The sequence below is a fragment of the Magnolia sinica genome, chromosome 11, assembly GCF_029962835.1.
Source record: "Magnolia sinica isolate HGM2019 chromosome 11, MsV1, whole genome shotgun sequence".
NCBI lineage: Eukaryota > Viridiplantae > Streptophyta > Magnoliopsida > Magnoliales > Magnoliaceae > Magnolia > Magnolia sinica.
In genome coordinates this window covers 5,872,014-5,890,585 of record NC_080583.1, presented here as the reverse complement: position 1 = coordinate 5,890,585, position 18,572 = coordinate 5,872,014, and the positions used below count along the sequence as shown (strand labels likewise).

General features: G+C 41.1%; 2 protein-coding genes across 3 annotated transcripts in view; both read left to right on the top strand.

Annotated features, from left to right (window-relative positions):
* The first annotated feature begins 2,968 nt into the window (after positions 1 to 2,968).
* The window catches only part of LOC131218661 (serpin-ZX-like), a 29,254-nt gene continuing 13,650 nt past the window's right edge, over positions 2,969 to 18,572 (top strand). The window contains exons 1-2 of one of the 2 annotated variants that reach the window (XM_058213333.1): positions 2,989 to 3,636; positions 4,636 to 5,797. In XM_058213333.1, coding sequence (XP_058069316.1) covers positions 3,241 to 3,636; positions 4,636 to 5,430 — 1,191 coding nt within the window. In that variant the 5' untranslated portion in view covers positions 2,989 to 3,240 and the 3' untranslated portion in view covers positions 5,431 to 5,797. Of the gene's footprint in view, positions 3,637 to 4,635; positions 5,798 to 18,572 lie in introns of those variants that run through there. The other variant, XM_058213334.1, reaches the window with a different exon arrangement.
* On the top strand, positions 11,951 to 14,766 carry LOC131218659 (serpin-ZX-like). Its single transcript, XM_058213330.1, has 2 exons — positions 11,951 to 12,795; positions 13,836 to 14,766. Exons 1-2 carry the CDS (start codon positions 12,358 to 12,360, stop codon positions 14,616 to 14,618), a joined length of 1,221 nt encoding a protein of 406 aa, XP_058069313.1. The 5' UTR covers positions 11,951 to 12,357; the 3' UTR covers positions 14,619 to 14,766.

Below are 18,572 nucleotides of genomic sequence, written 5' to 3'. Positions count from 1 at the left end.
CCATCAAATGCATGGTGTTGATGTTCGACACACATTATGGTGGGGCCCACACAGCTACCACACTGAACCATTTCCATATATATATATATATATATATATATATATATGAATGGTAATATATGAATGTAATTTCTTATAAAGAATAAAATAAAATAACTAACCTCTTTTGAAATGATTCTTAGAACTTTCACCGATTTAAAAACATAAAATAAAATCTAAGTAAAAGTTAAAATATAAAAAAATAAGTGTAATTTCAATGGACTAATAAATCATAGGATTTAAATCATAGAATCGAGGATTCATTTGCAAAAAGTTTCAAGGTGGGATTAAAATCATTTCGCTTAAGATTCAACCCAAATCATAAAATCGTAAATGGGGCATTGCCAAATTGGCATATACTATATGCATGATTCTATACTGTTTTTCCAGGGCATTGCTTCTGTTGATGTTCAAATCTGTTCGATTATGCATCATCTCTTACGAGCTGCTGAGTACTTATAATTTAATAGAGAACAAGAAAAGATACTGGGGGCACTGATTAAGGTCGGAGACCCTCCGATGCCTAAGTCAGGTGTATCAACTCACATGGTAGAATCGGGATAGTTGTCTATATCTTTTACCCATGGCAGGGAATGTATCTATAGGCTTCCTAGATGGTTGCAAATATGAGTTGATTTGCTAGAGGGGCTGTATTTTGAAGTCGGACTTTAATTTCAAGAATATATTCGACTTTACCTCGATTGACGTGATTTTCGGTGAAGATGTCGGGAGGTAATTCTACCCGTATACGGAGAGGATTCTTCTTTCTATTCTGAGGTCGGGGTCGATACCCGATGTCAGGGTCGGTATCTGAGGTCCAGGTCGGTACTTGAGGTAGAGATTGGTACATGAGGTCAGGTCGGGGCCCAAAGTGACAACTGAGGCCAAGGTAGAAAGTAGCCCACACCAAAAGTCGGAATAATTGTCCGACCCTCAAGCAATATATAAAGTCACCGCGTCTCGCTGCTCGGCTCATCTGTCTCGTGCATTTGTTTAGCTCCATTTCACTCATGACAGCTTCCGTGAATTTTGTATTTCTTTGGCACCTGATCTTTGTAGGGGTTGGCATGAACTTCCATCCTCATGCAATTGGGTTCTTGTCTTGTCTGTTTGGTTGAGATGAATAGACTCATTCTCAATTCTATGGAACTGAGGGGCACAGGATTTGTACATGTGGGTCCCATTTTTTTGTTATCCAGAAAGAACCTACCAGACTGGAGAATGCCAACCGTTGGATCATTCATCTTTGGCCCCTTTTATTTCCTCTTTCGAATGCAATCCCGACCCCACATTTGCAGGCCACAGATCGAAGTGTGGGGTCCTCCAATCCAGGGGAAGTATCCATGGAACCCAATCTACAGTGGGCCCCATCAAATCAACGGTGTGGACCAGCAAACCAAACGTTTTCTCAGCTTGCTTTTTTAATTCTTGTATTTGGTTTTGTAGCAGTAGATACAATGCTGATATAGTTAATTAACATTTGGCGTGGATTACAACACATCCTAAAATGGCTATCAAACAGTCTTAAAAGCTGTTGGCCGTTACCTGAATTTCATATTGAAAGAATGTAATCCGACCCTCTATCCTGCAGGCCTCACCTTGGATAAACCACTGCCCAGCAATCACGATGTTCGGATGGTCCTAGCCATCCAATCATTTCCAAGGTGTCTATCGGACTTTGGGGGTCCTCTAGTCAGTACCCACATGTGTTGATGTAGGCCTATGGGGTTCACTTGTTAGCAATCTGGCGTAGGGATGAACGTGATGAGGTCGATCACCGTCTTCCTCAAGGATAACTACTCCGAATCCACAGAGCTTCTTTAGACTCCTCACAAAAACTTCTTGAATCCATGAGGAAAGAAAGCAAGAAAATAGAAAAAATTCTAATAAATTTGTAAATTGATTGATGAATGAATTAAACGAGTTCACAACCCTTTAATTAGAGATACCAAGCAATGAGAGAGAAATCAGAATCAAACTACATCTAAAACTCCTAGAATTCACAACTTACTATAAATAGTAAACTTACTATTTATAGACGGTTGTAATGTCTACTAGTGTACAAGGTTTTTGGCCAAAAATAGTAAGTGTATGATGGGCACAACTCCTAAAGCCCAACGGATAAAGATTTATAATCAAACTAAAACTTACTATTTATAGTAAAAACAAAATTAAAATAGGGAAACGACTGTCGATCTGGTGATATTTCGCAAATCTGGCTTGCGCAACCCGGCATAGTGGGTCAAGTGGCTAAAGTAGCTTGTTCTATCCCAAAACAATATATTTTTCTTCCGATAACTCATTCCGGATTGTGAGATACGTCCTATTTTAAGGTCCGACGGTCCGGATCACTTGTCATCGACCGGGCCTTTTCTAATCCATCTTGGCCATGAAACTGTCTGCGACCTGCTGTACATCACAATCACTATTGGGTGGGTCTCATGTGTTTTTCCCTTCATAATCCCTCTTTCCTCCCATACACACGTCGTTATCTATTATCCATTGGGCTTACCTCTAGATGATTTAAACCAGTGATCTAATTCGGGGCTATTTGAGTAGCAGTTACCACTGAACAAACTACAACTGATTTAATGAGCCATTCACAGTTTTACAGTTCGAATTAGTTCATACTTACACACGCATAGCTTAATCTTTGAGACAAGCATATACCTATTAATAGGATTAACCAGGTAGCAGCGCTTCGCGATGCCCACACAGCCACCATCCCGACTTGAGGTCAGGCAGCGGAACAAGCCATCCTTTGCTTGGAGCGATGGAAGGAAGAGGCGGGGCCGGAGCCCAGCCGATAGCATCCTCCACATCCGAAAGCACACAAGGGTGCTGTTGGTCGATAGAGCCATGGACACACAACCACCACTTCAGGGTCATCTTAACCATAGAATCAAAGGGGTGATCAGATCTCTCCCCTCCAATAGTGGTTTGGCAAACTGCTAGACGTAGATTGTTCATCTTCAGCTTTGTGCTAAGGTCCTAAGATTGTACTGATACCATTAAATCCTATGGGCCCACCCATCTAGGCATGATCAATTTCAAGCAAAACTAAGGGCATTTTATAAGGATTTCCCTATTCATTAGTAGTAAGCCGGCCAACTCCCACTGTCTTATTATCTGGTAATTCAGCTTCTGAAAGTTTCATCTCTCTACCAAAACAAGCCTCTGGACAAAGCTCAAACTTCTCCAATGGCTTCTCCTCAGCCAGCCAGCATTCTCAACACTGATTTCTGCCTGCAAATAGCAAAACACGTTGGCCTCAAGGAGATTGAAAAAGGGTTGAATTTCGGGTTCTCTCCGCTATCTGTCCATGTCGTCTTGAGCATGATCGCCACTGGATCGAAAGGACATACATTAGAACAGATGCTTCAGTTCCTGAAATCTGAAAGCATTGAGGAACTCAACTCGCTCTCTTCTCGACTTGTTCATCTCATATCCGCCGATGGAGCTGGCATCGGAGGACCTCATCTATCCTTTACTAATGGCATTTGGGTTGAGCAATCATTTCCTTTGAAACCTGCCTTCAGAGATATTGTAAATTCCATTTACAAAGCAGAAGCGAGGGCGATTGATTTTCGAATGCAGGTGTATAATTTTCACTTCTGTTTTACTGATTTTCCATTTCACATGATCAACTGCTTTCTGAATCATGTTTCTCAAAGATGATGCAGTGTTAGACGCCCTACTAATTTCAAAATATTCGAGTACAATCAATGTTAGAATAGATTAAGATATATCCTTATTTGTTAAAGATGTGTATTTGAGATCTTAACAGATCTCCCATCTTTGTTAACCTCACTGAAATAAACAAGTTACAGTTTCCACAATGTAGTCTCTTATGATTTAGCGATCAAACAGCTGAGCAAGGGGGCCCATTTCCTCGAATTTTAAGAAGGTGAAAGGATTAAGTGGGACCCACTTCCGATGGCTGATCAATCTTTGATTTATTCTGATAGAATTCTCATTCTGGATCATTTCTTGCAATGTAGGTGAACAATCTGGTATTAGAAACTTGTGACCATGGTGGACCCCATGACATGCATCCTACCCATGAGGCATCCCTGACGGCACCATATCAATTGGTGCATGATATGCGGTCCAAAATACAATTTGACCAAGATCACCGTCCATGTCGAATGAACAGCTATTCATCTTCCATCTTCTGTTTTCTGAATTTTACACCACCAGTCAGTACCATACTTAAAAAACTTGAAAATCCGACTCGATATCCAGCTAGCTTGGTCAAGGCCGTAAGTTCGAATCACACCATCAACACTTTTTTTAATTTGAATCTTGACTCGAGTGACTCGGTTCGAGTCATGGCAGGTCGTGTTGAGTCAACTGAGCAGGCAGCCGACTCAACAAGTTAAGCAGATCAAGTCAGACTTCTCAGCAAGTTTCATAGTGACTTGTCTCAATTTCCAGTTGAGTTGAGTTGGCTCAGTTGAGTTCAACTCAAGTCACCAAGTTTTAGAACTATGGTTAGAACAAAGAATTTTCGCACACTGAGAAAACCAGGTGTGCGAAAATCAGTGCCATCCATGATGATAATGATGATGAATGAGTATTATGATGTTGATGAAGGGTGATGAAGTGAGAAAGGAAGTGAACAAATGGGCCGAAGACGCGACCCGTGGGCTTATTGCAGAGCTTCTTCCATCTGGGTCTATTGATGATTCCACCATACTTGTTCTTGCAAATGCACTTTACTTCAAGGGAGCTTGGAACAAGAAGTTCAAAGCATCAAAAACCATTCAAAGGGAATTCTACCTCCTTGATGGAAATAGTGTCCAAGTAGCCTTCATGACCAGCAAGATGAAGCAATTTGTATGCTCGTTTGACGGATTCAAAGTCCTTAAACTCCCTTACCAGAGAGGCCAAGACGAGAGGCAGTTCGCAATGTATTTATTCCTCCCCGATGAGAGGGATGGGCTGAAAGATCTAGTACAAAATTTGAGCTTGGACCCCAAGTTCTTGGATCTGTATACAAGGCTCAGGGAAGTCGAAGTCGGTGAGTTTAGAGTCCCGAGGTTCAAGATCTCATTTGGGTTTGAAGCATCGGAGATCATGAAGGAAATGGGACTGGTTTTACCCTTCTCGGATCGAGGGGAGCTTGATGAGATGGTAGAATACGTGCAGAATTATGAAGTGATCTGCGTCTCCGATGTGTTCCACAAGGCTTGCATCGAGGTTACTGAGGAAGGGACCGAAGCCACTGCGGCGACAGCAGGCCAGCTAAGGAAGTTGTGTTTGTCTATAGATTTGAGGCCCATCGACTTTGTAGCGGATCACCCGTTCATGTTCATGATCAGAGAAGAGGTTAGTGGGGCCATATTGTTCATCGGGAACATGATAAATCCGTCATTGGTTGCATCCTAACCGATCATTAGGAACATTTCTATATATCAGGAGGCTGGAAATAAATAAAGATTCAAGCACTATATGCAATCTCAAGAACTGTGATTTTGTCATTGATCTGTAAGTCAATCAAAGTGTTTCTAATGATGATCAGACCAACTGCAATTCCATGCAATTCAAGCTGGATCGAAGCGATATTTGATTTGAATTTCATGGGCAAATGCAATTCAATTCAATTGAATGCCCAAACATGGCCTTAGCTCAGAAAAGTTGAATGTAGGCAAGAGCATTTGAGGTACACATTTTCATTTGGATTGTGGATTTTAAAGAGTTAAAAGAAAACTTTGAGTTCTGGTTTTGCAATATCAGATTGGTTTGGATGTAATGGGGTGGGCCTCATGTTTAGAGGCTTTTTTTTGTAATGAAATCTTTCTCCTTTGTCTTGGGTTTCAGTGCTGTAATTCACCATAGATCTCCTACTTTGCCTTTTAAAAAAAAAAAAAAAAAAAAAAAAAATTCGAATAAAATATCATACCTTTGTAAAAAACAAACAGACAAACAAACAAACAAAGAAATTCAGATTGTTCCCTTAAAATGCATTAAAAAATGTTCGAAGATGGAGAGGCTGTGATTGTTCCAAACTTGGGGATATCAATTACTTACTCAAAGAATTGGATTTCAGTGGATTAAGAGAATTGTTGAAAAAATGATTGTTTTAAACTTGCCTTTCATATGAAAAATGATTTTTTTGACCCTGTTTCAATTTTTGAAGGCGTTTTATTCTCATCTTCGCTGAAGAACTCATACTATCATATTTCAATGATCCAACTGCTCTCCGAATGCACATGCTCTATACTAGTAATGGTGGAGATGGTGACGATCAAGGTGTGGCCCATCGCAATGTGATCATGGCAACAACATAAATTACAATGTATACTGACCCTTAAAACACTGCTACATGATTTGTATACTACACTAATCATATAACATAATTCAAGAAGACAATTTTCTAAACATCTCAGATCTCACCCACTCAGAAGAATAAGGACCTTTCATCCATTGGATCCCACTATGGACATGTCATAGCCTAAAAATCACAGACTCCAATGTGGACCGTCGCTGACCATTTTCAGTCATCCATTAGGCGATCAGTGATCAGATGTTAAAACCTTCTCAGGATTCGAAACTTTTGGTGATGCCACATCCCTAGAAGGGCCCACCTGACGGTCCAGATCATGTTCACATCCCAAACATGGATAATCAAGGCAAATATCCTAACCTGCAGAAGATCATTCATGCTTCTGTACAACAGTAATGCAGTTCTTTTCATCGATGTTGAGGTTTATGGTTGTGATTAGTAGGCCGATAAAGTGGACGGCCAAGTGAATTCATGGATCGAAAGCTCAACAAACGGCCTAATCAAAGAGCTTCTTCCATCTGGATCTCCCGATAGGTCTACCAAGCTTGTTCTTGCAAATGCAATCAAATTCAAAGGTGCCTGGAGTACGGTGTTTGATGTGTCAAAGACCCAAGACAGAGATTTCTACCTCCTCGACGGAAGCATCAGCCGAGCGGCCTTCATGGCAAGCAACAAGAAGAAGCACTTCCTCCACTCTTTCGACGGATTCAAAGTCCTCAAACTCCCTTACCAACATGCAAACACTGACAGACTATTCTCCATGTATTTCATTCTCCCACACAAGAGAGACGGATTGCCAAACCTCATAAAGAATTTTGATCTCAACTCCGGCTTCTTGGGTCATCATCTTAAGCTCTGGGAAGTTGAAGCAGGCCGGGTTCAGCTCCCACCATTCAAGATCTCATTTGGGTTCGAAGCTTCAGGGATTATAAAGGAATTGGGATTGTATTCACCTTTCTCAGAACAAGGCGAGCTTACAGAGATGGTAGACTATCAAGAACTCTGTCTCAAAGATATTCCACAAGTCATTTGTTGAAGTTCATAAGGAAGGGACTGAAGCCGCTGCTGCCACCGCCGCTCTTGTGGCATACAATTGTAGCAATTCACGTCTACACCAACTGGACTTTGTAGCCGATCACCCGTTCATGTTCATGATCAAAGAAGAGGTTAGTGGGGTTGTGTTATTCATTGGGAATGTGCTCAACTCCTCTATAAGTTCTTGATTTGTTGATGCATCTTTTACATGATGAAATGAAAACTTTCTGAAGTTATCCATTTTGTTCAAAAAAACAAAAAACAAAAAAGAAGCCATAAAGTAAGAGGTGTTGAAAAATTGTATGGGAAATAACCTCAAATGAAAAATAAAAGAAAACTGGAACCTCACACCTGATCAATGCATAAGAAGAAGATTTTGAATCTTTGCTGGGGTGAGGCATGAACATAGTCGCTTGGAAATACACAGAGTTATAGAACCAAAATTGTGATGAAATGACCCAAGCAAAGACATTTTATAGATTTTAATCATGAATGGTCAAAAAATATCTGAGATATCCAAATTATTCATGACAGTTGGTTTCCAGTCTAGTTTTTCTACTGGGCCGGGCTTGCGCGCATATGAACTCGGGTATAGCTTAGCACATTCATGAAATATATATTAGTGGATTCTTATACATACACAAAGAAACAAAAATCACTACACAAAAGACAAAAACCACAGATTCTTCTCCTCTTTTTTTTCCAAAAATTTCTTTATTTTATTTGAAATATTTTCAACAGGAAGCCACTAAATTCTGGTCTTACTAGCACCCTACAAACAATCTTAGACATTATTTTCCTTCTTAAAGCAACACAACTCGGTCATAGATCCCGATACCAATTGGATGCAGATGGGTGAGAAGTCTCGAACACGAGACCTCCCGCTCTGATACCAATTGGATGCAGGACAATTAACCACATGCTCTAAAAGCTCGAATTGTTAGAGCATGGTGAATTAATCCTTTTATCTCATAGCCCAGGCCCCACATCTCATGGGTTAGGACCTCGGCCGAACCCCCCTCGTGGGCCCTAAATCACATGGGTACCGCCTCACCTGGGCCGCTCACCTCGAGTGTGTCCCCGCATCCCACAGGCTACCCCACTCGAGCCCGGTGTGAAATGCGCATTAATCACCCCCGGTGAGAAGTCTCAAACACGAGACCTCACCCTTGGGCCCCGCCCACCCCGAGTGTGCCCTTGCATCCAATAGGTAACCCCACTCAAGACTGGTGTGAAAATGCCCTTGCATTACCAGATCAGAGGCTTAGGTTACAAGAAGGTTGGTTCCTCTAGTAGCATTTCTGGTTGAGAAAAATAAAAATAAAAATAAAAATCCACCATCTGCATGCCCTAAACTTATTCACCTACAAGTAAATGCTATTCAACTATTTGTATGGGTCTATGTGTGTATGCCATCCAACCTATGCATCAAGTGAGTCCCACCATGATAATGATATCCCAAAAAAAATCACATCTATACAATCATTAGGTGGGTCGCACCATAGCAGACAACCAACATGAGGGTTGGGTCGTTCCACTTTCTTGGTGGGGTGACCCTTCTAGATGAGTTGGATTCCACACAACAATCTGTGGCCCCCACAAAATAGAGTTGTATAATAAGCTTATTCTACAATGTTGTAGAGGATCTAGCCAGGCAGTATTATGCGAAGCAATCAAGCGCACAATGTCCATACATGAGGCATATACAATTACATGTATGAGATCTGAACTGTCCATCTATTGTGCCCTACCATGGATAATCTAGAAATCAATGGAAGGATCTGTGCATTGAACTTTGACCCTATTTAGGCTGTTTTTCTTCCATCCACCCATTTGTAATCCTCAAGATTAGTCCGATCAGTAGCCAGGATCACCCGACTGGTGTGATTTTTGGGGAAAGCTCCATCCATTTCAGGGCCCAATAGGTGAAAGGTTAAGATCTCATAGATACATACCAAGTCATGAATGTTTGATAACTAACTTAAAGATGGTATTCATAGAGAATTGAATCCCTCTACAAAGAAATCAATAGTTTTACCTGGCTTGAAACTCAGCTGTCTCAACTCAACTCAGTGAGATTCTGAGTCAAGTCAATTACAAATTCACACTTTGAAACTCGACAAGACTCATCGAGTCAGATAGCTGATGGGATTGACTAAAACCAGATAAATCAATTCAATGGATGTGTTGAGAGATTCCAGTAAATCAAAGATCCAATCAAGTTCTTAAATCGAACTAACCCAACTGGACACGAAATTCATTTGAGCTATAGATGGTGCGAGTAGAAGGAAACACAGGTAAGCATTTCTTATGAGTTGGGTCTTTGATAGGAAGGTTTTTCCCAGCTTAGAACTTGTAGTATCTGAGCTGGGGATGGTTAACAAGTTGCCATTATCAGACATGTAGAAATAATTGTAGTTGATCCTAATAACTAATTAAGTCTGATACATGAAGGAAGTGCCCCACATAGAGCTTGAATGATAGGAACTACATTCATAAGAATTAGTTATCTAATGGTGTGATATGAACCAGTGGAAACTGTTCAATTGGCGCACATGCCTGTAGCTCCTGACCATCCAATTGTTGGGCCACAAACCAAAGTCACATTGACCGAATGATCCTAGCCATTTGATCAGTGGACCTTCTACCATAAACTCATAAACTCTCCTTACTGTCCAATAACAGCTCATTAACCAGATAGGAAGGACAGTCCATGAGGGAAGGCACAATTTGATGGACTTGAATTGCAGTGTAGCACATAGCATCAAGGTCATTACTGTGTGCTGTTGGAAAAGCTTTATTGAACCCACCATGATGTATGTCTTTTATCCACACTGTCCATTTTGCCAACTCATTTTAGGGCATGAGCTCAAAAATGAGTCAGATCAAAATCTCAGGTGGACCACACCACAGGAAACAGTGGTGATTGAATGCCCACTAGTAAAAACTATTCCTAGAACCCAATGTAATGTGTTGGATCAAGTTGATGTTTGTGTTTTTCCTTCATCTAGGTCTGTGTGATCTAATTAATAGGTTGGATGGCAAATAAACATCACAGTGGATCGTAGGAAGTTTTTAATGATGGGCATTCAGATTCGATGGCTAATGCAAAAGGCTAGAGTTTACTTAATGACTTGAGAGAGTGCGTGCAATTGAATGGTTAGGTGGTAGTGGCATGCTCCAAGACGTTCAGTTCAATTCAAGCTGCATTTGGCTTTGGCATGCCCGGCACGTACACATCACACGAATGACCGAATTTGAGCCAAACACTTATGGTGTGGTCCACCTTAGATTTGGATCTATCTCATTTTTGAGTTCATGCCCTAGAAGTAGGTAAAATGGATGAACGGTGTGAACAAAACACGTCATGGGGGGGCCTACAGAGCTTTTCCAGCAACACAGATTACCGATGCCAGTGTTGTGTGCTACACCATGCAATCCGAGTCCATTCAATTGGATAGTCCAGATAGATTGGCATGGACACTAGTTGGAGGCAGTCCCTTTTTTAGGTTATCTAGACAGGATCTCTTAGACCGGAAGGAGATTCGAATTGTTCTTTGGCTTTCTCTCTCTTGAATGCAATCCTTGAATATCCGAATGGCACTAAAGTCTATGCGGAAGAGTGGGCCTTTAGATCTGACGGTCTACACCATATGGGACCTCCACCAAGCCAAGGATGAACGGTCCAGTTCTAGCAGTCCATGTAACTACTACTAGAATAGATGGGTCTAATCACCCTTCTAATTCTACAGTATAAATGGCCTCAAATTATGATCTACGGCTTAGATTGTTTAAGGGACAAGCTAGATAGACAATATTATTCTCTCAATTGAGAGTTTGGATGAGACCAGAGATTATCCCATCTTATCCTTATCTCCTCATCTGAACCTTGTGGGACCCACCCACTAATGATTCCCCACAAGTGGGCCCCACGGGCCTATGTCCAACAATCCCGACCCCACATTTGCAGGCCATTGATCAAAGAGTAGGATCCTTCAATCTGGGGAAGTATCCAGGGAAGCCAATCTATGGTGGGGCCCATCATATCAATGGTTTGAACCAGCAAACCAAACCTTTGCTCAGCTTGCATTTTAAATTCTTTTTATTTGGCTTTGAAGCCGTAGATAGAAACAATGCTGATATTGTTAATTAAAATTTGGCGTGAATTACAATACATCCACATCCTAAAATGGGTATCAAACACTCTTAAAACTTCGATCACATCACCTGAATTTCATATTGGTTGTTGGTGACATAAATTACAGAATGTAATCCCACCGTCCATCCTGCAGGCTCCACCTTGGATAAATCACTGCTCGATGATTATGCTGTTCAGATGATCCTAACCGTCCAATCATTTCCAAGGCAATTTTCGGATTGTTGGGGTCATTCGGTTAGTGCTGATAGGTGTTGGATATGGACCCATGGGGCCCACTTGTGAGCAACCACTACTGGGTGGGTCCATTTGATTTTTTTCCCTTAGTAATCTCTCTTTCCTCTCATATCCTCTTGATTCCTCCCTTTATAAAATAGAAGACGTATTCCCTTGTAACTTAATCTAAATGGAGAGAATATCCAAAAAGAATAAGAAGGAAAAATACATATTGCTAATTAGGCCAGCCTTTAGATGATCTAAACCATTAATTTTAGTCTGTGGGCCATCTTAACCATATAATCAGACTAGTGATCAAATCCTCCCTGCTCCCTTAGTGGTTAGGCGGACCGTTGGACATTGACCGTCCATCTTCAGCTTTGTGCGAAGGTCCCAAGATCATGCGGATACCATCAAATCCGGTGGGCCCACCCATCTAGGCCGATCAATAATAGAACTGCTATGATAATTTCGGGCAAAACCAAGGGCAGTTTGTAAGGCTTCCTCTGTTCATTAGGCACTGTAAGCCGGCCAACTTCTGTCTTATTAGCCGGCAATTCAGCTTCTGAAAATTTCATCTCTCTACCAAAAAAAGCCCCTGGACAGTGCTCAAACTTCTCCAATGGCTTCTCCTCACCCTCTGTTCATAGCTCAAACTTCTCTAATGGCTTCTCCTCAGCCAGCCAGCATTCTCAACACTGATTTCTGTCTGCAAATAGCAAAATGTGTCGGACTCAAGGAGATTGAAAAAGGGTTGAATTTCGTGTTCTCTCCCCTATCTGTCCATGTCGTCTTGAGCATGATCGCCGCTGGATCGAAAGGACATACATTAGAACTGATGCTTCAGTTCCTGAATTCTGAAAGCATTGAGGAACTCAACTCACTTTCTTCCCGACTTGTTCATCTCATATCTGCTGAAGGAGCTGGGATCAGTGGACCCCGTCTATCCTTTGCTAATAGCGTATGGGTCGAGCAATCATTTTCTTTGAAACCCGCCTTCAGAGATATTGTAAATTCCATTCACAAAGCAGAAGCAAGGGCGGTCAAATTTCAAATGAAGGTGCGTAATTTTCACTTCTGTTTTACTGCTTTTCCATTTCACATTATTAACTGCTCTTGTGAATCCTGCTTCTCAAAGATGATGCAGTGCCAAATACTCTACTAGAATTTCAAAATATCTGAGTACAATCAATGTTAGAGTCGATCAGGTAATCGTATTACATTGTAATATTTCCTTATTTGTTAAAGATGTGTATTTGTTAAGATCTATTTCATCTTTTCTATATTTCTATTATTCTCAATGAAATAAACAAGTTACAGTTTTCACAACGTAGTCTGTTATGCTTTAACAATCAAACAGTTGAGCAAGTGAGTTTCACTTTCTCAAATTCTAAGAAGTTGAAAGGATTAAGTGAGACCTACTTCCAATGGCTAATTGATCTTTGATCTACTCTGATTGGATACACATAGTGGATTATTTCTTGCAATGTAGATGAACAATCTGGTGTTAGAAACTTGTGAATTGTGACCATGGTGGACCCCAAGACATGCATCCTACCCATGAGGTATCTCTGATGGCAGCATATCAATCGGTGCATGATATGCTGTCCAAAATACCATTCGGTATATGCCATGCTTCTTCATTATGCCTAACTGGTTCAATCCATGATCACCATCCATGTCGAATGAATTCATCTTCCGTCTTCTGAATTCTGAATTTTACACCAACGGTCAGTGCCGTAGTTTAAAAACTTGAAAATCCAATTCAACTTGATATCCAGCCAGCTTGGTTGAGGTCATGAGTTCGAATCAATCATCAGCACTTCAAAAAAAGTGTCTCGACTCGAGTCAACCAACTAGGCAAGCCGACTCGATGAGTCAAGTAGACCGAGTCAGACTCCTCAGCAATTTTCATAGTGACTAGACTAGATTTGTAGTCGAGTTGACTCGGTGGAGTTCAACTCAAGTCACTGAGTTTTAGAACTGTGGTTGTAACAGAGAATTTTCACACACTGAGAAAACCAAGGTGGTTTGCTAGTGTGCGAAAATCGGTGCCATCCGTAATGATGATAATGAATAAGTATTATAATGTTGATGAAGGGTGATGAAGCGATAAAGGAAGTGAACGCATGGGCCAAAAACGCGACTCATGGGCTTATCACAGAGATTCTTCCTTCGGGGCCTACGTATGAATCCACCGTACTTGTTCTTGCAAATGCACTCTACTTCAAGGGAGCTTGGAACGAGAAGTTCAACGCATCAGAAACCATTCAAAGGGAATTCTACCTGCTCGACGGAAATAGTGTCCAAGTAGCCTTCATTACCAGCAAGATGAAGCAATTCGTATGCTCGTTCGACGGATTCAAAGTCCTTAAACTCCCTTACCAGAGAGGCCAAGACAAGAGGCAGTTCGCAATGTATTTCTTCCTCTCTGATGAGAGGGACGGGCTGCAAGATCTAGTACAAAATTTGACTTTGGACCCCAAGTTCTTGGATCAATATACAAGGCTCTATGAAGTCAAAGTCGGCGAGTTTAGAGTGCCGAGGTTCAAGATCTCATTTGGGTTCGAAGCGTCGGAGATCATGAAGGAAATGGGACTGGTTTTACCCTTCTCAGATCAAGCTGAGATTGATGAGATGGTAGAATACGTGCAGAATCATGGTGTCATCAGAGTCTCTGAGATCTTCCACAAGGCTTGCGTGGAGGTTAATGAGGAAGGGACTGAAGCTGCTGCAGTGACAGCAGCCCGGATGGAGTGGTGTAAGGCTATGACGCCCATCGACTTTGTAGCGGATCACCCATTCATGTTCATGATCAGAGAAGAGGTTAGTGGGGCTGTATTGTTCTGCGGGAACATGATAAATCCATCATTGATAGCTTGATTATCTCTGAACCGATCATTAGGAGCATTTCCATGTATAGTTCTGCTGGAAATAAATATAGATTCGAGCACTATATGCAAGCTCAAGAACTGTTACTTTGTCATTGATCTGTAAGTCAATGAAAGCAGGGCGATGCCATTTATTTCAACGGATGATCAGACCAACTGCAATTCAAGTTGGATCAAAGCGATATTTGATTCGAATTTTGTGGGAAATGCAATTCAATTCAATTCAATAGAACGTGGCCCTAGTTCAGAAAAGTTGAATATAGGCAAGAGCATTTGGGGCACACTTTTACATTTGGATTGTGAATTTTAAAGAGTTGAAAGATAATTTTGAGTTCTGGTTTTGCAATATCAGATTGGTCCCAGTTGGATGTAATGGGTTAGGCCTCATGTTTGGAGGCTTTTGTGTAATGTAATCTTTCCCCTTTGTATTGGGTTTCAATGATGTAATTTGTAATAGATCTCCTTCTTTGGTTTTCTTTCTAATAAAATATCATCACCTTTCAACCAAAATAATAAATAAATCAGATCGGTCCCTTAAAATGGATTACAAAAAAATGTTTGAAGATGGAGAGGCTGTGATTGTTCCAATCTTGTGGACATGAATTACTTGCTCAAGTATTGGATTTCAATGGATTAAGAGAACTGTCGAATAAATGATTGTTTTATACTCGTTTTTCATATGAAAAATGATTTTTTTCAATCATGATTCAAAATTTGAAGCTGTTTCATTCTCTTCTTCGTCGAAGAACTCGTTTCAACGATCCAACTGCACTTTGAATGCGCATGCACTATGCTAGTAATAGCGGAGAGGGTGAGGATCAATGCAAGCTTCCTAATTTGCGGAAGATCATTGGTGCTTCTCTACAACAGCAATGCAATTCTCTTCATTGATGTTGATGATGATGGTCATGATCGCTAGGCTTATGAAGCAGCCCACCAAGTGAATTCGTGGATTGAAAGCTCAACAAACAGCCTGATCAAAGAGCTTCTTCCATCTCAATCTCTTAATAGCTTTACCATGCTTGTTCTTGCAAATGCAATCTACTTCAAAGGTGCCTGGAGTTAGGCATTTTATGTGTCAAAGACCCATGACAGTGCATTCTACCTCCTCGATGTAAGCATCGGCTGAGTGGCCTTCATGACGAGCAGCAAGAACAAGCACTTCCTCCGCTGCTTTGATGGATTCAAAGTCCTCAAACTCCCTTACCAACAAGGAAACACCGGCACTCCCTTACCAACAAGGAAACACCGACCGTCAATTCTCTGTGTATTTCATCCTTTCGCATGAGAGACAGATTGCCAAATCTCATAAAAAATTTTGATTTCGACTCCAGCTTCTTGGGTCATCATATCAAGCTCTGGGAATTTGAAGCCGGCAGGGTTCAGCTCCCACAGTTCAAGATCTCATTTGGGTTCGAAGCTTCAGGGATTATGAAGGAATTGGGGTTATATTCACCTTACTCAGAAGAAGGCGGGCTTACAGAGATGGTAGACTATCACGAACTGTCTCAAAGATATTCCACAAGTCATTTGTTGCAGTTAGTGAGGAAGGGACTGAAGCCGTTGCTTCCACCTTGCTCGTGTGATATACAGTCGTAGCAGTTCACATCAATGGTAGATGGATTTTGTAGCAGACCACCCATTGACAGGGACATCACACGCACATGCACACGTATGCCACCCCGCTACGCACATACGCATGAAGGAGGGCCCCACCGTCGATCTGGATCGATGACGACATCCAGGGATGGGCCCCTAGCCAGAAGATGGAGTTTTAGTTACTTGAAGTGAGCCCGATAATCAAGTAAAACCCATCATGGGAACTCATGATCGAGGCCCAGTAGTCGGATTAAGTTCATATTTTAAGTTTTGATTATTTATATTATTTAGAATATCATGAACGCTTTAGATTTCTTTGGTTAGTTTTTGTTTTGGTTTACTTCATCACCAAGTAATAGGTTGCACACATGGCGTGAGTTTTGAGGCATAGAGTTTTCCCTATAAATAGGCACCCCTTGTAGTTCTTATGATTCATTGAAGTTTAATAAAAATTTCTGCAAGTTTTTTTCTACTATCTGAGTTTTTGAGTTGTGGAAAAATTCAAGCGGATGCGAAGCCCTCCCTTTTCGAAGGGCTAACTACCGTGGTGCGAAGCCACATCTATCTCCATCCGCCCCTACCCTTTTCCATCCATATATCTCACCTTCTACAACTATCCTCGCTTCAAATCCATCAGTTTTGCAGGGGTTTTTTTTTCCCTACAATTAGTTTTTAGAAACTGGCCCTGCAGGAGGGCTGAAACTTCGGCCGAGCACCGCGCATAGCCCGAAGCTCGGAACGCCTTGAAACTTTGGGAGTTTAGAGCCCACCCTTGGACAACCAGGGCCAAGGAATCGGTTTCCGGGTGTGGAACCTGCTCGAACGTGCGCCAGGCCCTGGCCTGTTGTCCGCTCGCAAGAATTCTCCCGGTTCAGGTTTTCTCTTATTTTTCCTTTTTCATACCTATTTTCATAAACCCTAACCCTAGATTGTATTATCCTTAATTTATTTACCTTTTTTCCCACCCTAGGGTTCCTTGAGTTGAAATTAGTGAATCCCTTGGATTAGGGATTGATTACTGTGCATGTGTGGATGATTATTTTTTATCTTTGAGTATTGTTTGGTTCATAATTTTTATTGATCCAGCCCTAACATGTGTAGGCCTGGACCTGCATAGATTCCCCTTAATTGAATGTTTGGATTTTCATGTGGGATATGGAATTTGTGTAATTGTTTCTGAACTAACGTGAACTTAAGCCTGGAATCTTGCACATCAAATTCGAATTTCATGTCCTGCATCACCCATTCATGTTCATGATCAAAGAAGAGGTTAGTGGGATAGTGCCATTCATTGGGAATGGGCTCAACCCCTTGATGAGTTGCTTGACTTGTTAATGCATCTTTTACATGTTGTATGAAAAACCTTTCTACAATTATCCATTTCTTAAACACACACACACACACACATTTTATTCCAAAAAAGAAGCCGTAAAGTAAGAGGAGTTGAAAATTTGTATGGGAAATAACATCAAATGAAAAGTAAAAGAAAATTGGAACCTCAAACCTGATCAATGCATCTGCAGAAGGACGAAGATTTTGAATCTCTACTAGGGTGAGGCATGAACATAGTCACTTGGAAATACGCAAAGTTATAGAGTCGAATTTGTGTTGAAATGACCCAAGCAAAGACATTTTTATAGACTTTATTCACGAATGGTCAAAAAATGTCTGATTGTTTCTAGTCTGGCAATGAAGGGCTGGCCATTAGTAGATATCCGGTCGGGCTTGCGTGCGCATATGAACTTGGGTATAGCTTAGCACATTCATGAAGGATATATGAGTGTATTCTTATACACAAACATTCTTTTCTCCATTCCCATCCAATGTGGGACGTACTTTTTTCACAAAGAAACAACAATCACCACACAAAAAGACTAAAACCACAGATTCTTTTCTCCTCTTTTTTTTATTTTTCAAAAAATTCTTTATTTTATTTGAAATATTTTCAACAGGAAGCCACTGAATTCTGGTATTACTAGCACCCTACAAACAATCTTAGACATTGTTTTCCTCCTCAAAGCAACACAACTCAGTCATAGATCCTGTTGTTCCTCTTCCAAATCCCCCAAAGAATCCCAAAGAAAACAAGGGTCAAGAGAGTGCCAATCCAACCTTTAAAAGGACTGTTGAACCATTCAAGCAGTATTGATCAAATCAAAGCATTACCATCTGATTTTGCCTCCCAATAAATGTGAACAATTGCTTCTAGCTGTGCTGGGAGCATCAGATGGGAGAGCTATTGGGGCATTTCCATCCCTAGATGGGGTCCACCAGATCAGAGGTTAGGTTACAGGAAGGTTGGTCCCTCTGGGATCATTTCTGGTTGACAAAAATAAAAATAAAAATC

What these genes read in the sequence shown, in the direction of transcription:
- LOC131218659 (XM_058213330.1), top strand. Translation starts at nt 12,358, where the DNA reads ATGGCTTCTCCTCACCCTCTGTTCATAGCTCAAACTTCTCTAATGGCT. An exon ending in CGGTCAAATTTCAAATGAAG is followed by an intron (nt 12,796 to 13,835) that starts GTGCGTAATTTT and finishes ATGTTGATGAAG; the next exon opens with GGTGATGAAGCGATAAAGGA.